The sequence below is a fragment of the Anguilla rostrata genome, chromosome 2 (assembly GCF_018555375.3).
Source record: "Anguilla rostrata isolate EN2019 chromosome 2, ASM1855537v3, whole genome shotgun sequence".
NCBI lineage: Eukaryota > Metazoa > Chordata > Actinopteri > Anguilliformes > Anguillidae > Anguilla > Anguilla rostrata.
In genome coordinates, this window is record NC_057934.1 from 22,940,782 (window position 1) to 22,961,219 (window position 20,438).

Consider the following 20,438-nt stretch of genomic DNA (forward strand, 5'->3'; position numbering starts at 1 on the left):
AAGTGACTTTGAACGTGGCATGGTTGTTGGTGCCAGACGGGCTGGTTTGAGTATTTCATAAACTGCTGATCTACTGGGATTTTCACGCAAAACCATCTCTAGGGTTTACAGAGAATGGTTTGAAAAAGAGAAAACATCCAGTGAGCGGCAGTTCTCTGGACGAAAATGCCTTGTTGATGGCAGAGATCAGAGGAGAATGGCCAGACTGGTTTGAGCTGATAGAAAGGCAACAGTAACTCAGATACAACCGAGCTATGCAGAAGAGCATCTCTGAACGCACAACATGTTGAACCTTGAAGCAGATGGGCTACAGCAGCAGAAGACAACCCGGTACTGGCAAGGTGTACTTTATAAAGTGGCCGGTGCGTGTACAATCGATATTTAGCTGGATATTTACTTGTTTCTGGTTAAGTACCTTGTTCTAGCATAGAATGGCATTGCCTGGGAATTGAACCTACAATTTTGGAGTTGCGACCCCAGTTCCCTAACCATTATGCTACACTACATTGCCTGATCCCCACATAGGCTTTCGTACAGGAACTCAAAAAGCCAATTATGGTACAAATGCAGTATCATTGTATGTTTGATTGAGGACCATCAGATTGGAATAGGCAACCACATGCTCTGCCTATCTATCATATTGCTGTGAGAAAGTCCCAGAGCTTTAACCCAGAACTGCGTGAAAGCACTGAGCTTATTGAATGTGACCCAGATGTGACTGAACACTACTGAACACCAGTCACTGAACCTGGTCAAATGTGTCTGAGCACCACTTAACACCAGTTGTGAATGCCTCTCAGCTGGGCTGCTTCGGTATGGAGTCTGTCACTCACAGTAGCCCCAAGAGGCGATTGCCCCAGTGTCACGGACATATGCAACCGTGGTTCGGCTTGTGGCGCGGTTTAAATCTGACAGCAAATTAGATTCTGGAAAGAACCTTGATCTAAAGTTTTAAATCTTTTTTTTCAGTTTAGGTGCCGTAAGCACTGGGTCACTGGGATAGGATATAAAAGATATTTATTTAGTTTGATGTGAGCAGGGACTACAGGAGTGGGAGACGGCTGTGGCGTTTGATGGTGTTAAACAGAGGTGATCTGCAGACAGCCGGTGCTCTGAATCTGAGGCCTGTCAGCGTGGCGTACGTTCATGGGCCTGGGGGGACATGCCATTCCAGCCGCTGACTTATAGTTCTGCCTCTGTGGCTGTGGGAATCACCCCCTGCCCCTGTAAATGCGGAGGGAATGGACTGTGGGGTGTAGAAAGCGGGATGTAGAGAGTAGGGCCCTGTTATTCAAATCACGGCCCTCAAGGTCTAAGAACTGCTGGTTTTCCACACTCCCTTTACCTGGGAGTCAGGTGTGGATACAGTCCGGTCAATCAGAAGCACTAATTGCCGAATGCCGAACTGCCGAAATCCGTCCTGCTAGAGTTGGATAAGTATCTGCGTTCATTTGCTAATTACATACCGCGTTAGATTTTAAACTTTTCCCTGTGTGGTAACTGTTCTTTGTTTTTAGGTTGTGTTAGGTTTCTTTGTTTTTAGGTTGTGTTAGGCTTCTATCTACCACTTTGATTCTTAGAATTGATAGATTGCGATTATTGCACTATTACAGACTGTGAACCTGTGTAATCAGCGCGTTATTCGACTCAGGTTTTCAGTTGCTAATTAGGTACACTCGGAGCGACGCTAGCGTCGCTCCCTCCTAGTTTATGAGCCAGCTCCCCATTCCAGTCTGTGCTCTCCCCCTCAGAAGGCGCTTCCAGCGACATGGACCCCCTTGACAACGGAACCCCTCTAACCTCTGCTACCCCCCGCTGACCCCCTGTGAGAACTTCACGGTCACAGGGGGGCTATGGAACTGCCAGTCTGCTACGCGCAAGGCAGACTTCATCTCTGCCTATGCCTCCCTCCTATCCCTGCAGTTCCTTGCCCTCACAGAGACCTGGATCACACCAGACAACTCTGCCACTCCTGCTGCCCTCTCATCCTCCTACTCCTTCTCCCACACCCCCCGGCGATCTGGCCGTGGTGGTGGTACTGGTCTACTGATCTCCCCCACCTGGAAATTCTCTGTTCTCCCCCTCCCTGACCTGTCTATATCCACTTTTGAATTCCATCCAGTCTCTATCACCTACCCTGCTAACCTCTATATTATTGTTATTTATCGTCCCCCGGGGCTCCTGGGAAGCTTCCTGGATGAGCTAGACACCCTGCTCAGCTCCTTCCCTGAGGACGGCACCCCGCTGATCCTCCTGGGAGATTTTAACATCCACCTAGAGGCCTCCCAGTCTGCTGCCTTCCTACCACTACTCTACTCCTTCGACCTCTCCCTACAACACTCTCCCCCAACCCACAAGGCAGGCAACCTTCTAGACCTGATCTTCCTGAGGACCTGCTCCAGCTCCAATCTTACGGTTACCCCCTGCATACGTCTGACCATCACTTCATCTCCTTCTCCTTCTCCCTCCCCCTCTCTCCACATCCTCCCTCTCCTCCTCCCACCCCCACTGTCACTGTCCGCCGTAACCTCCGCTCCCTATCACCCTCTTCTCTTGCTCCCAGAGTGACTGCTTCCCTCCCCCCTCTTCCATCATTTTCCAAGCTCCCCACTAACTCTGCATCCTCCACCCTAACTTCTTCTCTCTCCTCAGCACTCGACTCCCTATGCCCCCTTGTCCCTAGGCCAGCACGTTCATCCCCTCCCAGTCCATGGATGTCTGACATCCTACGCACCTTAGGGGCGATATAGCTCAGGAGGTAAGACCGATTGTCTGGCAGTCGGAGGGTTGCCGGTTCAAACCCAGCCCTGGGCATGTCGAAGTGTCCTTGAGCAAGACACCTAACCCCTAACCCCTAACTGCTCTGGCGAATGAGAGGCATCAATTGTAAAGTGCTTTGGATAAAAGCGCTATATAAATGCAGTCCATTTACCATTTACCATTTACCTCCAGGGCCAGCCTCCGCGCTGCTGAGAGGAAGTGGGCCAAATCCAGGGATCCATCTGACATCTCAGCCTATCAGTCTCTCCTGACAGAGTTTTCTTCTGCTGTCACTGCCGCTAAGGCAAAATTCTACCAAACTAAAATTCATAACTCCATTTCTAACCCTCGTCAACTTTTCTCTATTTTCTCTTCTCTCCTCAGCGTGCCACCTCCTCCACCCCAGTCTTCCTTCACTGCAGATGACTTTGCAGCATTCTTTGACGAAAAGATTGCAGACAACTGCAGCTCCTTTGCGCCCTCCGCCCCCTCTGCGCCCTCCGCCCCCTGTTTCTCCACATTTTCTCTCCTCTCAGACTCTGAAGTTTCCCAGCTTCTGCTCACCCACCGCCCTACCACCTGCGCCCTCGACCCTATCCCCTCATCTCTCCTCCAGGCAATCACACCAGACATCCTCCCTTTTGTCACCTCCCTCGTGAACTCCTCCCTATCTTCTGGATGTTTCCCCTCATCCTTCAAGAGGGCCCACATCACCCCGCTGCTGAAGAAACCCACACTAGATCCTTCAGTCATTCAGAACTACCGCCCGGTATCTCTCCTCCCTTTCCTATCCAAAACACTTGAACGTGCTGCATCTAACCAACTCTCTGCTTTCTTCTCTCAGAACAACGTGCTTGATCCCCACCAGTCTGGCTTCAGGCCTGGCTACTCGACCGAGACTGCACTCCTCTCGGTCAGTGAGTCACTCCATGCCGTACGAGCAGCCTGTCCTGATTCTCCTAGACCTCTCCGCTGCATTTGACACTGTGGAGCACTCTATCCTCCTGTCCTCCCTGGCAGCAACAGGGATCTGCGGCACAGTCCTTGACTGGATTGAGTCTTACCTCTCTGACCGTTCCTTCCAGGTTGCCTGGGCGGGTAAGGTATCACCACCCCGTCCCCTCGCCACCGGAGCTCCCCAGGGCTCAGTCCTCGGTCCCCTTCTCTTCTCCTTATACACCAGATCCCTTGGCCCTGTAATATCTGCCCATGGCTTGTCCTATCACTCCTATGCCGACGACACGCAACTCTTTCTCTCCTTCTCCCCATCGGACACACAGGTCCCTGCCCGCATCTCCGCTTGCCTGAGAGACATACAGAGCTGGATGGACAATCACCTGAAGCTCAACCCGGGAAAGACGGAGCTAATCTTTATTCCTGCTCTATCCTCTCCCCTCCTCGACTTTTCCATTTCCCTAGGGGACACCTTAGTGACATCATCACCCTGTGCCAAGAATCTCGGAGTGGTGATGGACAACAGGCTGTCCCTCTCCAAGAACATCGCAGCAGTAAGCCGGGCATGCAGATTTTTCCTGTATAACATCCGCAGAATCCGCCCCTTTCTCACCACCTACTCAACCCAGCTCCTGGTCCAAGCAATGGTTCTATCCCGCCTGGACTACTGCAACTCTCTTCTGTCTGGACTACCGGCATCTGCCACCAGACCCCTGCAACTCATTCAGAATGCTGCGGCTCGTCTGGTCTTCAACCTCCCCAGACACTCCCACGTCACTCCCCTGCTCACTACCCTCCACTGGCTGCCTGTTATAGCTCGCATCAAATTTAAAACATTGGTCCTAGCATACCAGGCAGTCAAGGGATCAGCCCCAGCATACCTCCACAAGATATTCAAACCCTACATGCCAGCCAGATCCCTCCGTTCTGCTACCTCAGGACGCCTAGCACCTCCCCCTCTTCGCACCTGCACTTCCAGAACACGTCTCCTGTCTGTTCTGGCCCCACGATGGTGGAATGACCTCCCTGTGGAGGTCAGAACAGCTGAGACACTGACCCACTTCAAAAGACGACTGAAGACTCACCTCTTCAGGCTGCACCTCTCCCCATCCCTCCCTACCCCCCTGTAAATGACTGTAAGCTTAGGATTGTAACTAGGCAGCTGTTTCGTAGGTGACTTAGGTGCATTAACTGTCTTAACTACTGCTTGTATTTTTTCTATAGACTGCGTTGTTGCCGTTCTCGTTGTTAGTGTTAATCAGTTTAACCTTCAGGGTCCAAGTTGAACTATGCAGTTGTTCCCTGCACTTGGACCGGTACTTCTCTCTAGGGGTTTCGTCATACTTGTTCCTGGTTATGGTTATACACTTTGTTGTACGTCGCTCTGGATAAGAGCGTCTGCCAAATGCCTGTAATGTAATGTAATGTTCAGTTAATTACCTGGGGGAAGAGAAAACCAGGGCTGGATTTGGATTCAAGGTCCAGATTTGAAATCTGAGGAGTAGGGAGTAGAGAGTGGATGTAGGGTATAGAGAGTGGACTTCAGGGCATGGAGAGTGGGGTGTGTGTGCTATAGCAAGTGGGGTGTAGAGTAGAGGTGGGATACACGGCAAAGGATTTTGCACAAAGGAGATGACACAAAAAATGATTATTTACATGGCTCACAGTTCCCAAACTGTGTATACATTAGTATGGTTAGTTTATTGTTTAAGCAGATGTGCCATCAATTCCAGTGGAGCCACACTGCAATTGTAAATCTGCAAGCTGCTAAACTTGTGCGTTAGTTTACGCAACAGTTTTCGTGCATCTTAAAAATTGTTTTTTTTTTTTTTTTTTTTTTAATTGAAGGCCATTTTTCATTGAAAGCACTCTGCTTGAGCCCCAGGGGGGGTCTCGGGGACATCAAAGGTTGAGCCTGGGCTGTGTCATTCTCCGACTATGACCTGTATTTATTTAACACTGAATTAGCTCCACCTGACATTGAGCCTCAGGCGGCTAGTTGTTGTTTTGAGGGAGACTGCTCTCCACTGATCTGCACTAGCTCTCATGTAGTACTGTGTAGGGTGTAATATAGTAATTGTCTCAGAGCTAAGTACATCAAATCCATCCATTATCTAACCTTATTTATTTAGGTGTCCAAGCAGCGAAGCTTGTGGAACCCTATTGTATCTGTTAGGATTATTAGGGGTCCAAGCAGCGAAGCTGGTGGAACCCTATTGTATCTGTTAGGATTATTATTATTATTAGGGGTCCAAGCAGCGAAGCTGGTGGAACCCTATTGTATCTGTTAGGATTATTATTATTAGGGGTCCAAGCAGCGAAGCTGATGGAACCCTATTGTATCTGTTAGGATTATTATTAGGGGTCCAAGCAGCGAAGCTGGTGGAATCCTGTTGTATTTGTTAGGATAATTATTATTAGGGGTCCAAGCAGCGAAGCTGGTGGAACCCTATTGTATCTGTTAGGATTATTAGGGGTCCAAGCAGCAAAGCTGGTGGAGCCCTATTGTATCTGTTAGGATTATTAGGGGTCCAAGCAGCGAAGCTGGTGGAACCCTATTGTATCTGTTAGGATTATTAGGGGTCCAAGCAGCGAAGCTGGTGGAACCCTATTGTATCTGTTAGGATTATTATTAGGGATCCAAGCAGTGAAGCTGGTGGAACCCTATTGTATTTGTTAGGATTACTAGGGGTCCAAGCAGCGAAGCTGGTGGAACCCTATTGTATCTGTTAGGATTATTATTATTATTATTATTATTATTATTATTATTATTATTAGGGGTCCAAGCAGCGAAGCTGGTGGAACCCTATTGTATTTGTTAGGATTATTATTGTTATTCTTATTATTTTTCTCTGCTAAAAGTGTCTGAGGCTCAGCAACCATAAGTCCTAGAGCAACCAAATTTGGCAGGTGGGTTCCCACTACTCAGGCTGTGTCATTCTCCGACTATGACCTGTATTTATTTAACACTGAATTAGCTCCACCTGACATTGAGCCTCAGGCGGCTAGTTGTTGTTTTGAGGGAGACTGCTCTCCACTGATCTGCACTAGCTCTCATGTAGTACTGTGTAGGGTGTAATATAGTAATTGTCTCAGAGCTAAGTACATCAAATCCATCCATTATCTAACCTTATTTATTTAGGTGTCCAAGCAGCGAAGCTTGTGGAACCCTATTGTATCTGTTAGGATTATTAGGGGTCCAAGCAGCGAAGCTGGTGGAACCCTATTGTATCTGTTAGGATTATTATTATTATTAGGGGTCCAAGCAGCGAAGCTGGTGGAACCCTATTGTATCTGTTAGGATTATTATTATTAGGGGTCCAAGCAGCGAAGCTGATGGAACCCTATTGTATCTGTTAGGATTATTATTAGGGGTCCAAGCAGCGAAGCTGGTGGAATCCTGTTGTATTTGTTAGGATAATTATTATTAGGGGTCCAAGCAGCGAAGCTGGTGGAACCCTATTGTATCTGTTAGGATTATTAGGGGTCCAAGCAGCAAAGCTGGTGGAGCCCTATTGTATCTGTTAGGATTATTATTAGGGGTCCAAGCAGCGAAGCTGGTGGAACCCTATTGTATTTGTTAGGATTATTATTATTAGGGGTCCAAGCAGCGAAGCTGGTGGAAACCTATTGTATCTGTTAGGATTATTAGGGGTCCAAGCAGCGAAGCTGGTGGAACCCTATTGTATCTGTTAGGATTATTAGGGGTCCAAGCAGCGAAGCTGGTGGAACCCTATTGTATCTGTTAGGATTATTATTAGGGATCCAAGCAGTGAAGCTGGTGGAACCCTATTGTATTTGTTAGGATTACTAGGGGTCCAAGCAGCGAAGCTGGTGGAACCCTATTGTATCTGTTAGGATTATTATTATTATTATTATTATTATTATTATTATTATTAGGGGTCCAAGCAGCGAAGCTGGTGGAACCCTATTGTATTTGTTAGGATTATTATTGTTATTCTTATTATTTTTCTCTGCTAAAAGTGTCTGAGGCTCAGCAACCATAAGTCCTAGAGCAACCAAATTTGGCAGGTGGGTTCCCACTACTCAGGCACTACAAATAACCCATGTTGGCCATGTAGTCCACTTCGTTTTGTTGCTACCATAACATAACAAACTATCTTGTGTCTACATCTGCAGTTTCTCGCTGGAATTTCTAATATTGAATATAAACAAAAGACGCAATTTATGCTGTAGTCTGCCAATGTCTAAAGAAATAATACGGTACTCCGAGCGCAGGTAGCAGGGGTGGTGAGTTGATATTTCCTTTTTTGCTACTAAAAGTTTGTTAGTAAAAGCTTTTTGAGAGGATGAATCATTACTTTTCATTTGAAGACAATATCAGGTGAGTTCGTTTAGTCTTTGAATCCATCATTATGCTGAGAGAAATCATATTCTCAATTTAATTTCTAAATTGACTGTAAGCTTAGGGTTGTAATTAGGTAGTTGTTTCGTAGGTGACTTAGTCTTAACTCGTCTTAACTATTGCTTGTATTTTTGCATAGACTGCGTTGTTGCTGTTCTTGTTTGTGTTAGTGTTAATCAGTTTAACCTACAGGGTCCAAGTTGAACTATGCGGTTTTTCCCTACACTTGGAACGGTAGGCTACTTCTCTCTAGGGTTTTCGACACACTTGTTCCTGGTTATGGTTATACACTTTGTTGTAGGTCGCTCTGGATAAGAGCGTCTGCCAAATGCCTGTAATGTAATGTAATGTAATATTCCATAGCAAGATAAACCCGACATTAGCCCTAAAATATGCCAATACAGCAGTGAGTACGCTACTCACTGAATAACGAAATAAACGAGACAAAGTTTTTTAAAAGTATACCATGTCATTCTACAGTCAATATCTGGGACTAAGCATTTAATAAATATACAAGCTTACCATCGGTTTTACGCGTAGAGATGTCCCTTTTGCGAATGAGTGGTCATATATTGTCTTGGACAATCTGTTTGTGAAATATACGCGCATATGTGACGCCTGGGTCGGCTACCTTCAAAAATAGCTGTGCGTAATACCACACCTGTTGCCTACGGCGTTGTCGCCCCTTTTAGTACAATTTGGCTGGATTGACAATTCATCTATTCAGTAGGTGAGAGTATAAGGTTTCTAACGATGTATAACATGTCTGATTTTGCTTTTGGAATAGCGTTTTATCGGTCAGCGTAACCAAAAATTTTCTTATATGCCAGTGTCTAAATAAATAAAACGGTAGGCTATTCTGCGAGCAGCACGCAGGTCGCGAGTTGATATTTCGTCTTTTGTTTCGTTTTTTCTCAATGTCCTATCTATTATTTGAAATGTGTATTATTATTCTATCTGTCTCTGAGGCGCTCTGAAATGTGCATTCTCTGCTAAGCTGAGCAATGGATTGGAATATGTGTCTGACGTAGTGTTGCACCGTATACCGAAACTTCAGCACTTTTTCGGTACTTAAAAAAAGAGAAACGGTTCGGTATTAGAATTTTCCGACATTCGGTAGTTTTGTGTCAAATGTAAAAGCCAGGGAAATGTGTCTCCCGCATTACTGATTGAGAGGATGAAAGGTGTAATTTGTCAGAATCTTCGCTAGATGGCAGTGGCAACTAAGGTTGTCAAGTGAGGTGACTTGCGCTTGTGCACTCACTCGTTGATACAGCGCAAGCTTCGACTCAGTTCACTTCAGTAGCAATAGGTGTTCTAAATTGGAAATATTTTATTATAGGAAGATGTTGTATTGTTATTAAAATATGCTGTTTTTTTATATCTATTTAAAAGTGAAAGACCTGTTTAAAGATAACTTAGTTTACAATTGTTTAATTTTTGAAATATATTTAATATACTTTTCTATTGTTTAGTGTAACACTATAGGCCTATGCGTGTTAATATGTTGAACAGGCTTCAACTTAAAGGTTGTTAATAACTCCAGGTTTTTAATAAACTGTGAATTCGAAAATGAGGTCAACCCTTTTGGACATTAGGTTTCTGATCTATGAAGGTATTTTCAGTATTGTTAGGTACCGAATATTGAATCAATATTGTTTCAGTATTGAGTATTGTGATACTAAACCTGGTATGGGTATGGAAGTCAAAATTTTGGAATCGTGACAACACTAGTGTGACGCCTTTTTTAGTTACAGCATGGAAGCGCTGCAGCTGTACATACACGCCGGGCCATATATGTGTTACGACATCCCATCTAAGTGTTACGACATCCCATCTAAGCGTTACGACATAGTAAAGGCCTTTACGGGAAGCGGCCAGGACACATCTATGGCGACGCAACTAAGTCATCCGACAGCGTCTCTTAGCACAGAATTGGCCATAAGTCATCAGTATTTTATACAATCATCATGATATTCAGTAGATATGTTGGGTGAAGGCATATGATCATGAGGAAAAAGCCATTTTAAAATCGCTCCATAGGGGGCGCGACGGTGCCAATGCTTGGACCCCTCCCAACGCCGTTTGCGGCTTTAATTGGTCTTATTCCTGGTCAGCAGCAGGGGAGTAAGTTGGTCTTGAGCCTTTCCCAGCATGCATTTGGGGAGAGACTAGGGCTGGGCGATATGACTTCAAATCAATATCACGATTATTTCGAACTTTCACCTCGATTATGATTAATGAACAATTATTTATTTTATACGCTTTTTTTTTTTTTTTTTTACACTGCCCTCATAGTTCTCTGACAAGGTCTGTACTGTAAATATGCTCAACTATTAAAGCTGGGAAATATGTTCTAATGAAGGAGTGCATATCTTATCTTTGTGATTTTAAAATAATTTAAGGAAACACACACAGATGAACTATTTATGGCTATTTATTGAATATTTTGAACAGTTGAAATCAAAGCACGCATCACTTGAAATGAAAACATCTTGTGAAAAAGGTAACATTTTAGTTTTAAAGTAAAAAGCGAGTTCCCTAAAAAAGTACAAAATAATGTCTTGCATCTCTTGCAAACAAAATAAATTATTTTAAATAAATAATTAAATATTTTCACGATGGTACAGCGTATCTTTTGTCGAGGGTTTTAACGAGATGTTCCACAGTAGCTATGGGAGCCATATCCTTTGCCATGTAATATGCAATGGTACCAGTTATTTCTTTACATCTTATTGAATCTTTTGCATATTTTGTGTGGCATTTGTAAATGCTTGTGTTAGCGACAGCTGCTTTGTGGAAGCACTTTGGCGCTTGTCGGTCTCTCTCTCTTTTTGAGCCATGCACTCTTCATATTCGGTAATGTGATCGTGTTCCAAATGATTAAACAAATTGGTGGTGTTACCTTTGCTCGCTGAAATTGTTTTTCTGCAGTGTTTACATTTTGACTTCTTTTTGTTCGGTGTTGTCTTCACTGAAGCCAAAATGTGTCCAAACGATGGCGGACACGGGATTCTTTTTCGGTATAAGCTGCTCGGGTTTATTTGTTAGCTCAGTGTTTGCGCTCATGTCCTCCATGCCGCCAGCTTGAGCTTTGCTTTGAGTGAACGTGGACTAACGTTAGTTGGATGGGGCGGAGGCACGTGACTGAACTCAACATAGTATTTTTTTAAGGGGACAGTTCATGAAACACGCAATGGGGAAAGTATTAACCAAATTAACCGACATGAGCAATATTAAGTCGGTGAGAGGTTCTAAATGTCGGTTTCGCTACATTTTCGGTTAATTGCCCAGCCCTAGGAGAGACAGGAATAACGCTTGGACAGGGCGCCAGTCGATTGCAGGGCACACACTATTTGAGCACATCAAAAATATTTTTTAAATGAAAGCTCTTTCTCTCCCCCCTCTCCCTTTCTCTCTCTCTAGATCGCTTTCGCCCAACACAACAGCATCATGGACCTGGTTCAGTTCTTTGTCACGTTTTTCAGGTGAGTGTAGCGTTGTTTTAACCCTCTGGGGTCTAAGGGTAAAATGAGGCACACTGGTGATTGTGCCATGCTCTGACATTTGTGTAAATTTCATCAACTTTATATGCAGTGATTCCAAAGTGTTCATATCTCTGTTTTCAGCACAAACTCAGCTACAATAATATGGCAGCAGTAAGTAGGTCATAATCATATGTGGATTGCAAATTGCTCTAAAAACACACAAACTGTAAACAGTAGTTTTGAACATGCACAGGAATGTTGTAATAAAACACACTAAACAATTGTGACTAAGATTTTTGGTCACTGAAATGTGTTCATCAAGGTCTTGGGTATCAAAAGATGACAAAATATTTTAGCAAATCCAAATCCAAATATAAAATAAATTGCTAAAGGTTAGTGTTGTGACTACTATTTTTTAACACCAGGTGAGAATGGGAGGGCAAATGGCCTTTCTGTAATGAATATGCATTGGGTAGGACGACCTGCCAGCTAAGTAGGCTATTCACACCTGGCCGCATGCCTCCCCACCACTAAGACAAAGACTCAGTGAGCCATTTAGAAGACAGAAACAAAGACATCTTTTGATTTTCAGAACATTTATTGAAGCAAACTTTACGCATGGAAGATGAGATGAGACTGGTGTACTCTTGCAACGCTTGGGTGGCCTCTTAGCTAGTGATGAAGTAGGCCGTGTTTCCTGATCAGCATCTCTGTAAATATGATAAAAAGAAAATTGTTAGGAAATGTGACATCAAATCAAACTTTATTTATATAGCACATTTCCTTCAACAGGTGAAAATTAAATGTGCTTTACAAAAAAGGGGCAAACCACTAACTAATGAAAACAAAACATAGGAAATGTGACATGGTTACATCATATACAAACAAAGAACCAAACAAACACAACCAGACGCAGAGAGGTAGCCTATAATTTTGAGAAGCAATGGTTAGAATTGTTCGTAGTGTGGGAATTTACAAGCGTGCATATTAGTGAATATTCCTACAAATACACAGAGAATGTAATACAGCACACATTTACAAATAATGCAAGCTATCAACGAAACAACATTAGCTAAACTAAATAAACATTGATATTCCAGCTCAACTACACGCAACTCATCAATAATAATGCCTCAATCTGAAGTAGGCTAGGTCTGTTTAGCTAAGTGTTTATTATATTGCTATTTCCAGAATTTACTTACAGTATGCTAATATCGATTGTGCGAGGACATCAGTTTTAGAATCCTAGCCACGCCACGGGCTATTTATTACCAATATGATCGAAAAAAAATACAGTTTACCTGCTACTTCTAACACACAACCAGACGCAGAGAGCCTAGCCTATAATTCTTAGATGCAATAGTTTGAATCGTTCGTAGTGTGGGAATTTACAAACGCGCATATTTCTGGATATTCGTACAAACACAGAGATTGCAATCCAGTACACATATTTACCAATATGATCATAAGAAATATACTTACTCATGAAGTTGATCCTCAGCTGGATCAGTTCGCTGTTCGAAATGACACCGCTCTTCATCGATGTCGGTTCCGGACGGACCATTTTCCAAAATTAAACGAAATGTTTACCTCAAAAGAAGTGAATTAGGCTACACTTTGACATTCTATCCTGCTTTCGCAGGCTTGTCATTTCTCACATGGATCTCGCATCGCCTCTCCCCTACTCTCCTTCTATGGAGAGTAGTTATAATGTTGTTAACATGTGAATGCGATTTGGGCAGACTTCCTGATGAGCGAAATTCACATAGTAATGACTAAGGATTAACGAAGCATACATGGTTTAATTAATCAAATTTAGAACTTTTAAAACAATTCATATCATTTGTCAATGGGCGCATTGGAAAGTCGCGATTCTAAGGTTTCTGTCAATGTTTTTGTTGCGTCTGTATGATAACAACTCGTGAAGTTAATCATCCAAATAGAAACGAAAGTTAATTTAATCTTGCCGAGCTCCGCCGGCGGAGCTCTCGACCCCAGAGGGTTAAAGGAACAAGTGTTTTAAGGGAATTTGTTTCAGTTCAATAATTTATTTTCTGGCTGCTGTCATCTCATTGGCTGTACATTTCCAGATCCTCTCCTGCCATCTCTAAATGAGCGCACGTAGGTGTGTGTGCTGGTGTGCGTATCGTTTCAGCTGGGTGTGCTGCCGTTATGTTCTAATTGCGACATTATCTCCTGCATACATGGGCTCTAATAGTTATCCATATTTCACGGGTGTTTGACATGGCAGGAAGAGCCAGGAAGTTTGGGTGTGGCAGGGTGAGGTGGAGCAGGTCTGGAATTAAACCATTCAGAGAAAAATGGCCAGAATATATTCATCACCCACCTACTTCCCTCCCAATCCCATAATGTCTCCCAGCTCTCTACAGCATGTTATAGTGACTTTGCACAAGCCTGTAGGGGGGCGCCATTTACAGTGTTTGCCCTGCTGCGCTGAAGCAGCCATTCATAGATTCTCATACTTTGTACCATCTGGCTCACAGATGGCAGTAACCCTGATTGCACTCTACAGCTAATCTGCAGGCTTCACCCGTATGCCTGCAGATAAGCCCCCCCCCCCCAATTTCCCCCGTCCCCCAACCAAACTCTGAAGGGCAGGTCATTCATTTCTGCTCTTACTTGCCTGTGAAGAAGCCTTCGAGGGTGTCCTTCTGTGCTTTATTAGCTACATTATTTTCCTCCACACTCCCCCCATTTACTCCTGCTTCGTTTGAAATTCCCACCATAAATGAAGTTTTGCCTGCAGATGTGTGACATTATTCACAGTGGGTAAGGAACTGGGCTTGTAACCGAAAGGTTGCAGGTTCGATTCCCGGGTAGGACACTGCCGTTGTACCCTTGAGCAAGGTACTTAACTGGAATTGGTATATCCAGCTGTATAAATGGATACAATGTAAAATGCTGTGTAAAAGTGGTGTAAGTCGCTCTGGATAAGAGCGTCTGATAAATGCCTGTAATGTAATGTAATATTCAACTCCATCGCGTATTTAGTGTGAAATAACATTTAGTGGGAGCGAGTAGGGTGGTAGTCAGTGTTCTCCTTCTAAGGCCGTTCTTGAAATCCACAAACATGCAATAGGCAGCTTGTGAGACCCCTAGTCCCCAAAGCTGTCAGCATTGAGTAAGTGACACCCCAGAAACAAGCATCCTGTTGAATTTAAACAGCTGGAAAAAATACCCTCTGTAAATACAGCCCATGCCCACAAACCCAATTCTTGACCTGAGGGCGGTATGGTTTTTATTGTTATTGTGGAAGCCAGCTTGGTTTCTTCCATACCTGTAATTAAAATTAAAATGAAAGCTAATTATCACCAGGCAACAAAGAGCCTCCTTTAATTTTATTTATGTATCCCCCCCCCTGAGTGAAGCTTCAATGTGCAGTGTTTCATGGATATGGTGTTGATTAAAAATGCACCGGTGCCAATCAAGCAGCAATTACCTGGTGTTTAACCCAAGCCAAAGCCAACACCCCTTTCGTTAGCTAATGGCCTTTTCATTTCTGCCTCTGTAATTTCTGCAAGTTAATGCGTCTGTTTCAAGAGGAACCATTTGCTGCAGAGGCCAATCCCGCTTTTGTTGTTCAGTTCTGACGTGCTCTGTAATAGCACATGCTATGGAAGTGCTTCTGCCCATTATCACACCAGTATCACCTTGCTGATCAAAATAAGATTTAGATGGATTGATAAAACTTTAAAGTGAGGTGCTAGCATGTCATTAAACTCAGAGTGCTCGATTTAGCAGTATGTTATTTGCTGTTATTTATTACCCTATCTATTAACAAGATAACTTATAACAAAAGGAACTGGCTTAAGTTCATCATACTCATTATCTGATATTTCACGCAGCCATAATAAAAATGTTGAAATGGAGAACGGTATTGCTGTTTAATTAGCGCAGGTGGCTATTGATAGGACACGATATTGTCAGAATCTTGGAGTATATGAACTGAAGCGAATTGAAACATGCAGTAGTAAAGTAATGGATTCAAAGGGTAAAAAACTATTTGGCTGTGTCAGTCGGATACAGATTTTCAGATAATTCATTTAATTAGCATTGATCTTTTTGATTGCTAATTTTGCTGTTACTCACCCCTCTCTCACTTTCCCCACCCATCAAAGTGATCTCTCTATTGCGCATCAACGATACTTTCGTAAAGGTGTGTGTTTCTGTGTGGCTGCGTGTGTGTCTGTGTGTGCTAGAATATTGCTCCACAGTACAGTACACCTCTGGGTCTTTTTCTTCTGAAAAAAGGTTTGATTTACAGCAGAAGATTATATCGATTCCACCTGAAGCTGTGTGTGTGTGTACAAGCACGTGCGTGCATTAGCGCGTGTGCGTACATAGTATGTGCATGTGCGTGTGTGTGTCTGCGTACGTGCGAACATGCGTGTGCTTGCACGTGTGTGTTTTTGTGTGTGTGTGTGCGTGTGAAAGAGTTCATTTGTATCTGTTTGTGTGTGCGTTAGTATTTATGCTTTTCTGTGTGCACATTTCCACTGCCCTGCTTCCTAATCGGGTGATTGAAAGTTTGCTGCTCTCTCGTATTTGCTTTGGGATAATCTTCAAACAGAAGTGTTGTGTATTTGTAAACATTAAATGGATTTATTCATTTGATAGTGCAGGTAACGTCATTTATTTCACGCATACATATTTATGCATTTACATGCATATACTCATATGTCACATGACAGTAGGTGCAGAATCGAATCTTGGCTCCTTCGTCGGCAGTGGGGGCTGGGTGGGATTGGCGTAATTTACGCCTGGGGTGCTTTTTCACTAGCTAATTTTGTCCCCGGCACTATTTAACAGTCATATAAATATGATTCTGGTGTAAAATGTTCTGAAAATGGCTCGTACGTTAAGGCTGTGGGAGAAAGGGCACTCTGACCATAGGGAAGCGCACTCCTCCGTGTGCATTCTTTGCCTCTCGCACAGCCTGCTGAGGCGACAGCGGACGGCTGAGCATTTTTTGTGAGAAGCAGTGGCATGCAAGAAAAGACTAGTAAAATGTTAGGCAAGAGAAGAAAAAAAGATTTGATTAAAATGTTTAAAGGACCTTTAAAAGTGTTCCCAACCCCGATTCGGAGTCATAGTTTTACCACAGGTTGAAGGGTCTTTGAATGTTATTTCTGTTTGCTGATCCTGATTTAACCAGAGCTCCCTCAGGCTTGCTCTTTTACTCAGACTACCTACAACAATGTTACTCTTTGATTACTTAAAGCTGTTTACATTCAGATTAAAACAGCAGAGTGATATTAGATGAATGTAAGGGATGTATGTAAGGGATGTATGTTCTTACATGTATGATGTATTATGTATGTTTTTTCAGCATTCAGTTTAGAGAGAAAACAATGTAAATGTATATTAGAGTTAATGAATGAATTGAATGGTTGACTGATTCGCCCTGCCCTCTCTCTCAGCTGTTTCCTTTCTCTGTTGCTGGTGGCGGCTGTGGTGTGGAAGATCAAACAGACCTGCTGGGCATCCAGGCGTAGAGAGGTGAGTCGCCTTCCTTCAACAAGTCAGGGCTGTGTTAATCAGTCAGGGATGTGTTAATCAGTCAGAGCTGTGTTAATCAGTCAGGGCTGTGTTAACCCCTTAGCACACATGCCAATTCTGGCCAATCCTTGCCCATTTAGGGGGTACCCTATTTAAAGCCATTTTTCAAGTCTCTGTGGTATTCACATCTGGACTTATAAAGTTTTAAATAGGGTGCCCCCTAAGTGGGCAAGGATTGGCCAGATTTGGCATGTGCGCTAAGGGGTTAATCATTCAGGGTAGAGTTAATTTGTCATGCTAGTGTTAAAGGAAAATACTATTTACAAACTAGAGTTGTTTTGATACTGATACATTTTGATAATATCAACTTAACATAACTTTTCAAAAATATTTATTAACAAAATATCTGACACAACAAAGAATGAAGTTGAAGTTACTCAAGACCATGCTAGACTATTTTGCCTTTTATAATATGATCAGTTTGTATTTGTAAAATGCCACTGGGGAAAGGGGCCTCAATTAACTTGCTTGTGAGAATTTTGTGAACAGTAGCAGTGCACATGCTAACCCATCCAAATATCTTCACTTCAAGACCTGAGAATTACAGGGTTCTATCTGCCATTTTTACAGTTCCGAGACAGAGAGTTTTTTCCCGGCCCTGATCATCTTCTTGATCATCCCCCTCCTTGCTCTCTCATTTCCAGTCCTGCCTTGTTATCCATACCATTGCTTGGTCATTCCAGACCCTGCTCGATTATTTCTGGCCCTACTTGATCATTCCCAGCCCTACTCGATCATTCCTGACCTGCTTAATCATTCTTAGCCCTGCTTAATCATTGCTGGCTCTGCTCAATCATTCCCACTCCTGCTTGATCATTCCCAGCCCTGCTTGATCATTCCTGGCCCTGCTTGATCATTCCTGGCCCTGCTGGATCATTTCTGACCCTGCTCTGTCATTCCCAGCTCTGCTTGGCCATTCTTGGTCCTTATGCTTCACCAGGGCCCCTGCACAAAGATTCTTTACTTTCTAGTGATTAATATTTTAATTTTACAATAGGTTTTTCAAAAATATTTCAAAATATCCTCCATGTTGAACGACTTGTTAGCCTATACAGGGGCTGCAGAGTGTTTCAGAAGCTGTCTTAGGTGTGTTTCTGAGCAGTGCTTTCGGCCCGGATGAGTTTCAATTATACCAACACAGTCAGGTTGTTCGCCTATGTCAGTGAATTTGTATTTATTGAATTAGTAGCCTATTTATTTACAGTTTGTTTTTTCTTTTTTTGCATTAGAACATTAGTTCTTATGGATGTGTGAGCATTTGAAAAGAGGCGAGCCAATATGGGTGTAATGAACAAGCATTGATTGCATAATGCACTTTATAAATTTTAAAGCCTCAATGGCTTTCTAATACTCCTCACAAGGTTACTGTAAGCACAACATGCTTGTAGGGTCATTATATTGATTAAATGTCCTCTTTTGAATGTTAATATGTTTATTATTCTGATTAAACGTCCTTGGCCTTCTGCCCTTTTGTTACTGTTTGAGTACAGATTGGTTTGAATGTGTCTATTATGGCTGCACCATATTGATGTGTGTATGTGTGAGAGTTTCTTTGTGTAGATTGGGTGTAATATACTGGTTATGTTTTTCATGTCTAATGTGTATGCAGTATAAGTTTGTTTGTTTGCGAGAGAGCATTCGTGCATTTATGTGGACATGTGAGTTGTACATTGTAGTTGAGTAAACGACAGAGGAATTCACTGGGGTGCATCCCATTACTCTTCACTCCTCACTCCACTCCCCCACTACCACTCATCTCCTACCTGGAAGTATGTGGAGGAAAGGAGCAGAGGAGACTAATTTGAAGCCGGTTCGCCAATACAGTTCTGTGCAATTCACTCGTATCCTTTGATATTAGGACATTGGATGGAGGGAGGACACAAAGATAGGTTTCCTGGGCATGGAGGAGAGGACGTGGTAGTGGAGGAAAAGAGGATACATTTTTTGAATATTGGAATACTGGGAAAACACAGAGATTGAATTGGCTTCCTGGAATCTGCCTTGAGTGACCACCCATAAGCTTGCCCTGGGTTGGAGGTGTCAAATGTAAATGGGTTTTTTTCCCCAGTGAACAAAATTAAATTTCAATTAAAAGGCGAGGAAAGGTAGATCCTGTCAGGCCTTTAATGCCCTGTCCTTACACAGTGAGCCCCGCTATCAGTGCACAGCAGGTGAACGCTTAGATCTCGCCCGCAGGCCCGTCCCGCTCGTTCTGGAAAGAGACCCGCTCCTCAGCAGTGCTCTTCAAAGACACCCTGACGTACAGCCATCTGTTTAAGGGGCTGGGTCTGGAGCCGAGCAGTGCATTTGAGCATATGTGTGTACGTGTTTGTGTGTGGCGTGTGTGCGTGCATGCATGCATGTGTGTTTACACCTGTGCACTTTTGTGTATGTGTGTTTGTGTTGGTGTCGGTGTGTGTGTACACACATGCGTGTGCTTGCGTGTCTGTGCCTCTGTGAGTCTGTCTGTGTGTGTGCATTTATGTGTATGTATGTGTTTACTGGATGACAGAGGGATGTATGGGGTACAGCACATTCTCGCTGGCGGAGAGTGAGTGTGTGGGTTGTAACATGTGCTTGTGTGTGTGTGTTTACTGAGAACAGAGGATGTATGGTTCGTACATTCTCGCTGGCGGAGTGTGTGTGTGGGTGTGTGTGTGTGTTACTGGAGAACAGAGGATGTATGGGGTCAGTACATTCTCGCTGTGGAGTCGTGTGTGTGTGTGTGTGTGTTTACTGGAGAACAGAGGGATGTATGGGGTACAGTACATTCTCGCTGGTGGGGAGTCTGTGTGTGTGTGTGTGTGTGTGTGTGTGTTTACTGGAGGACAGAGGGATGTATGGGGTACAATACATTCTCGCTGGTGGGGAGTCTGTGTGTGTGTGTGTGTGTGTGTGTGTGTGCATGTTTACTGGAGAACAGAGGGATGTATGGGGTACAATACATTCTCGCTGGTGAGGAGTCTGTGTCTGTGTTTACTGGAGGACAGAGGGATGTATGGGGTACAGTACATTCTCACTGGTGGGGAGTCTGTGTGTGTGTGTGTGTGTGTGTGTGTGTTTACTAGAGGACAGAGGATGTATGGGTACGTACATCTGAAGGGTGGTCTGGAGCCGGCAGTGCATTTGTGTTGTGTGTGTGTTTGTGTGGGAAGGGATGTATGGGTTACACCTGTGACTTTTGTGTTGTGTGTTGTGTTGGCGGTGTGGAACACCATGCGTGTGCTTGCGTGTCTGTGCCTCTGTGAGTCTGTCTGTGTGTGTGCATTTATGTGTATGTATGTGTTTAC

General features: G+C 43.7%; 1 protein-coding gene across 3 annotated transcripts in view; it reads left to right on the forward strand.

The window, feature by feature from the left end:
- The window catches only part of atrnl1b (attractin-like 1b), a 268,072-nt gene that overhangs the window by 192,718 nt on the left and 54,916 nt on the right, over positions 1–20,438 (forward strand). For all 3 annotated transcript variants that reach the window (XM_064321326.1, XM_064321328.1, XM_064321327.1), the window contains exons 25-26: positions 11,507–11,568; positions 17,010–17,088. In XM_064321326.1, the coding sequence (XP_064177396.1) occupies positions 11,507–11,568; positions 17,010–17,088 (141 nt within the window). The remainder of the gene's footprint in view (positions 1–11,506; positions 11,569–17,009; positions 17,089–20,438) is intronic.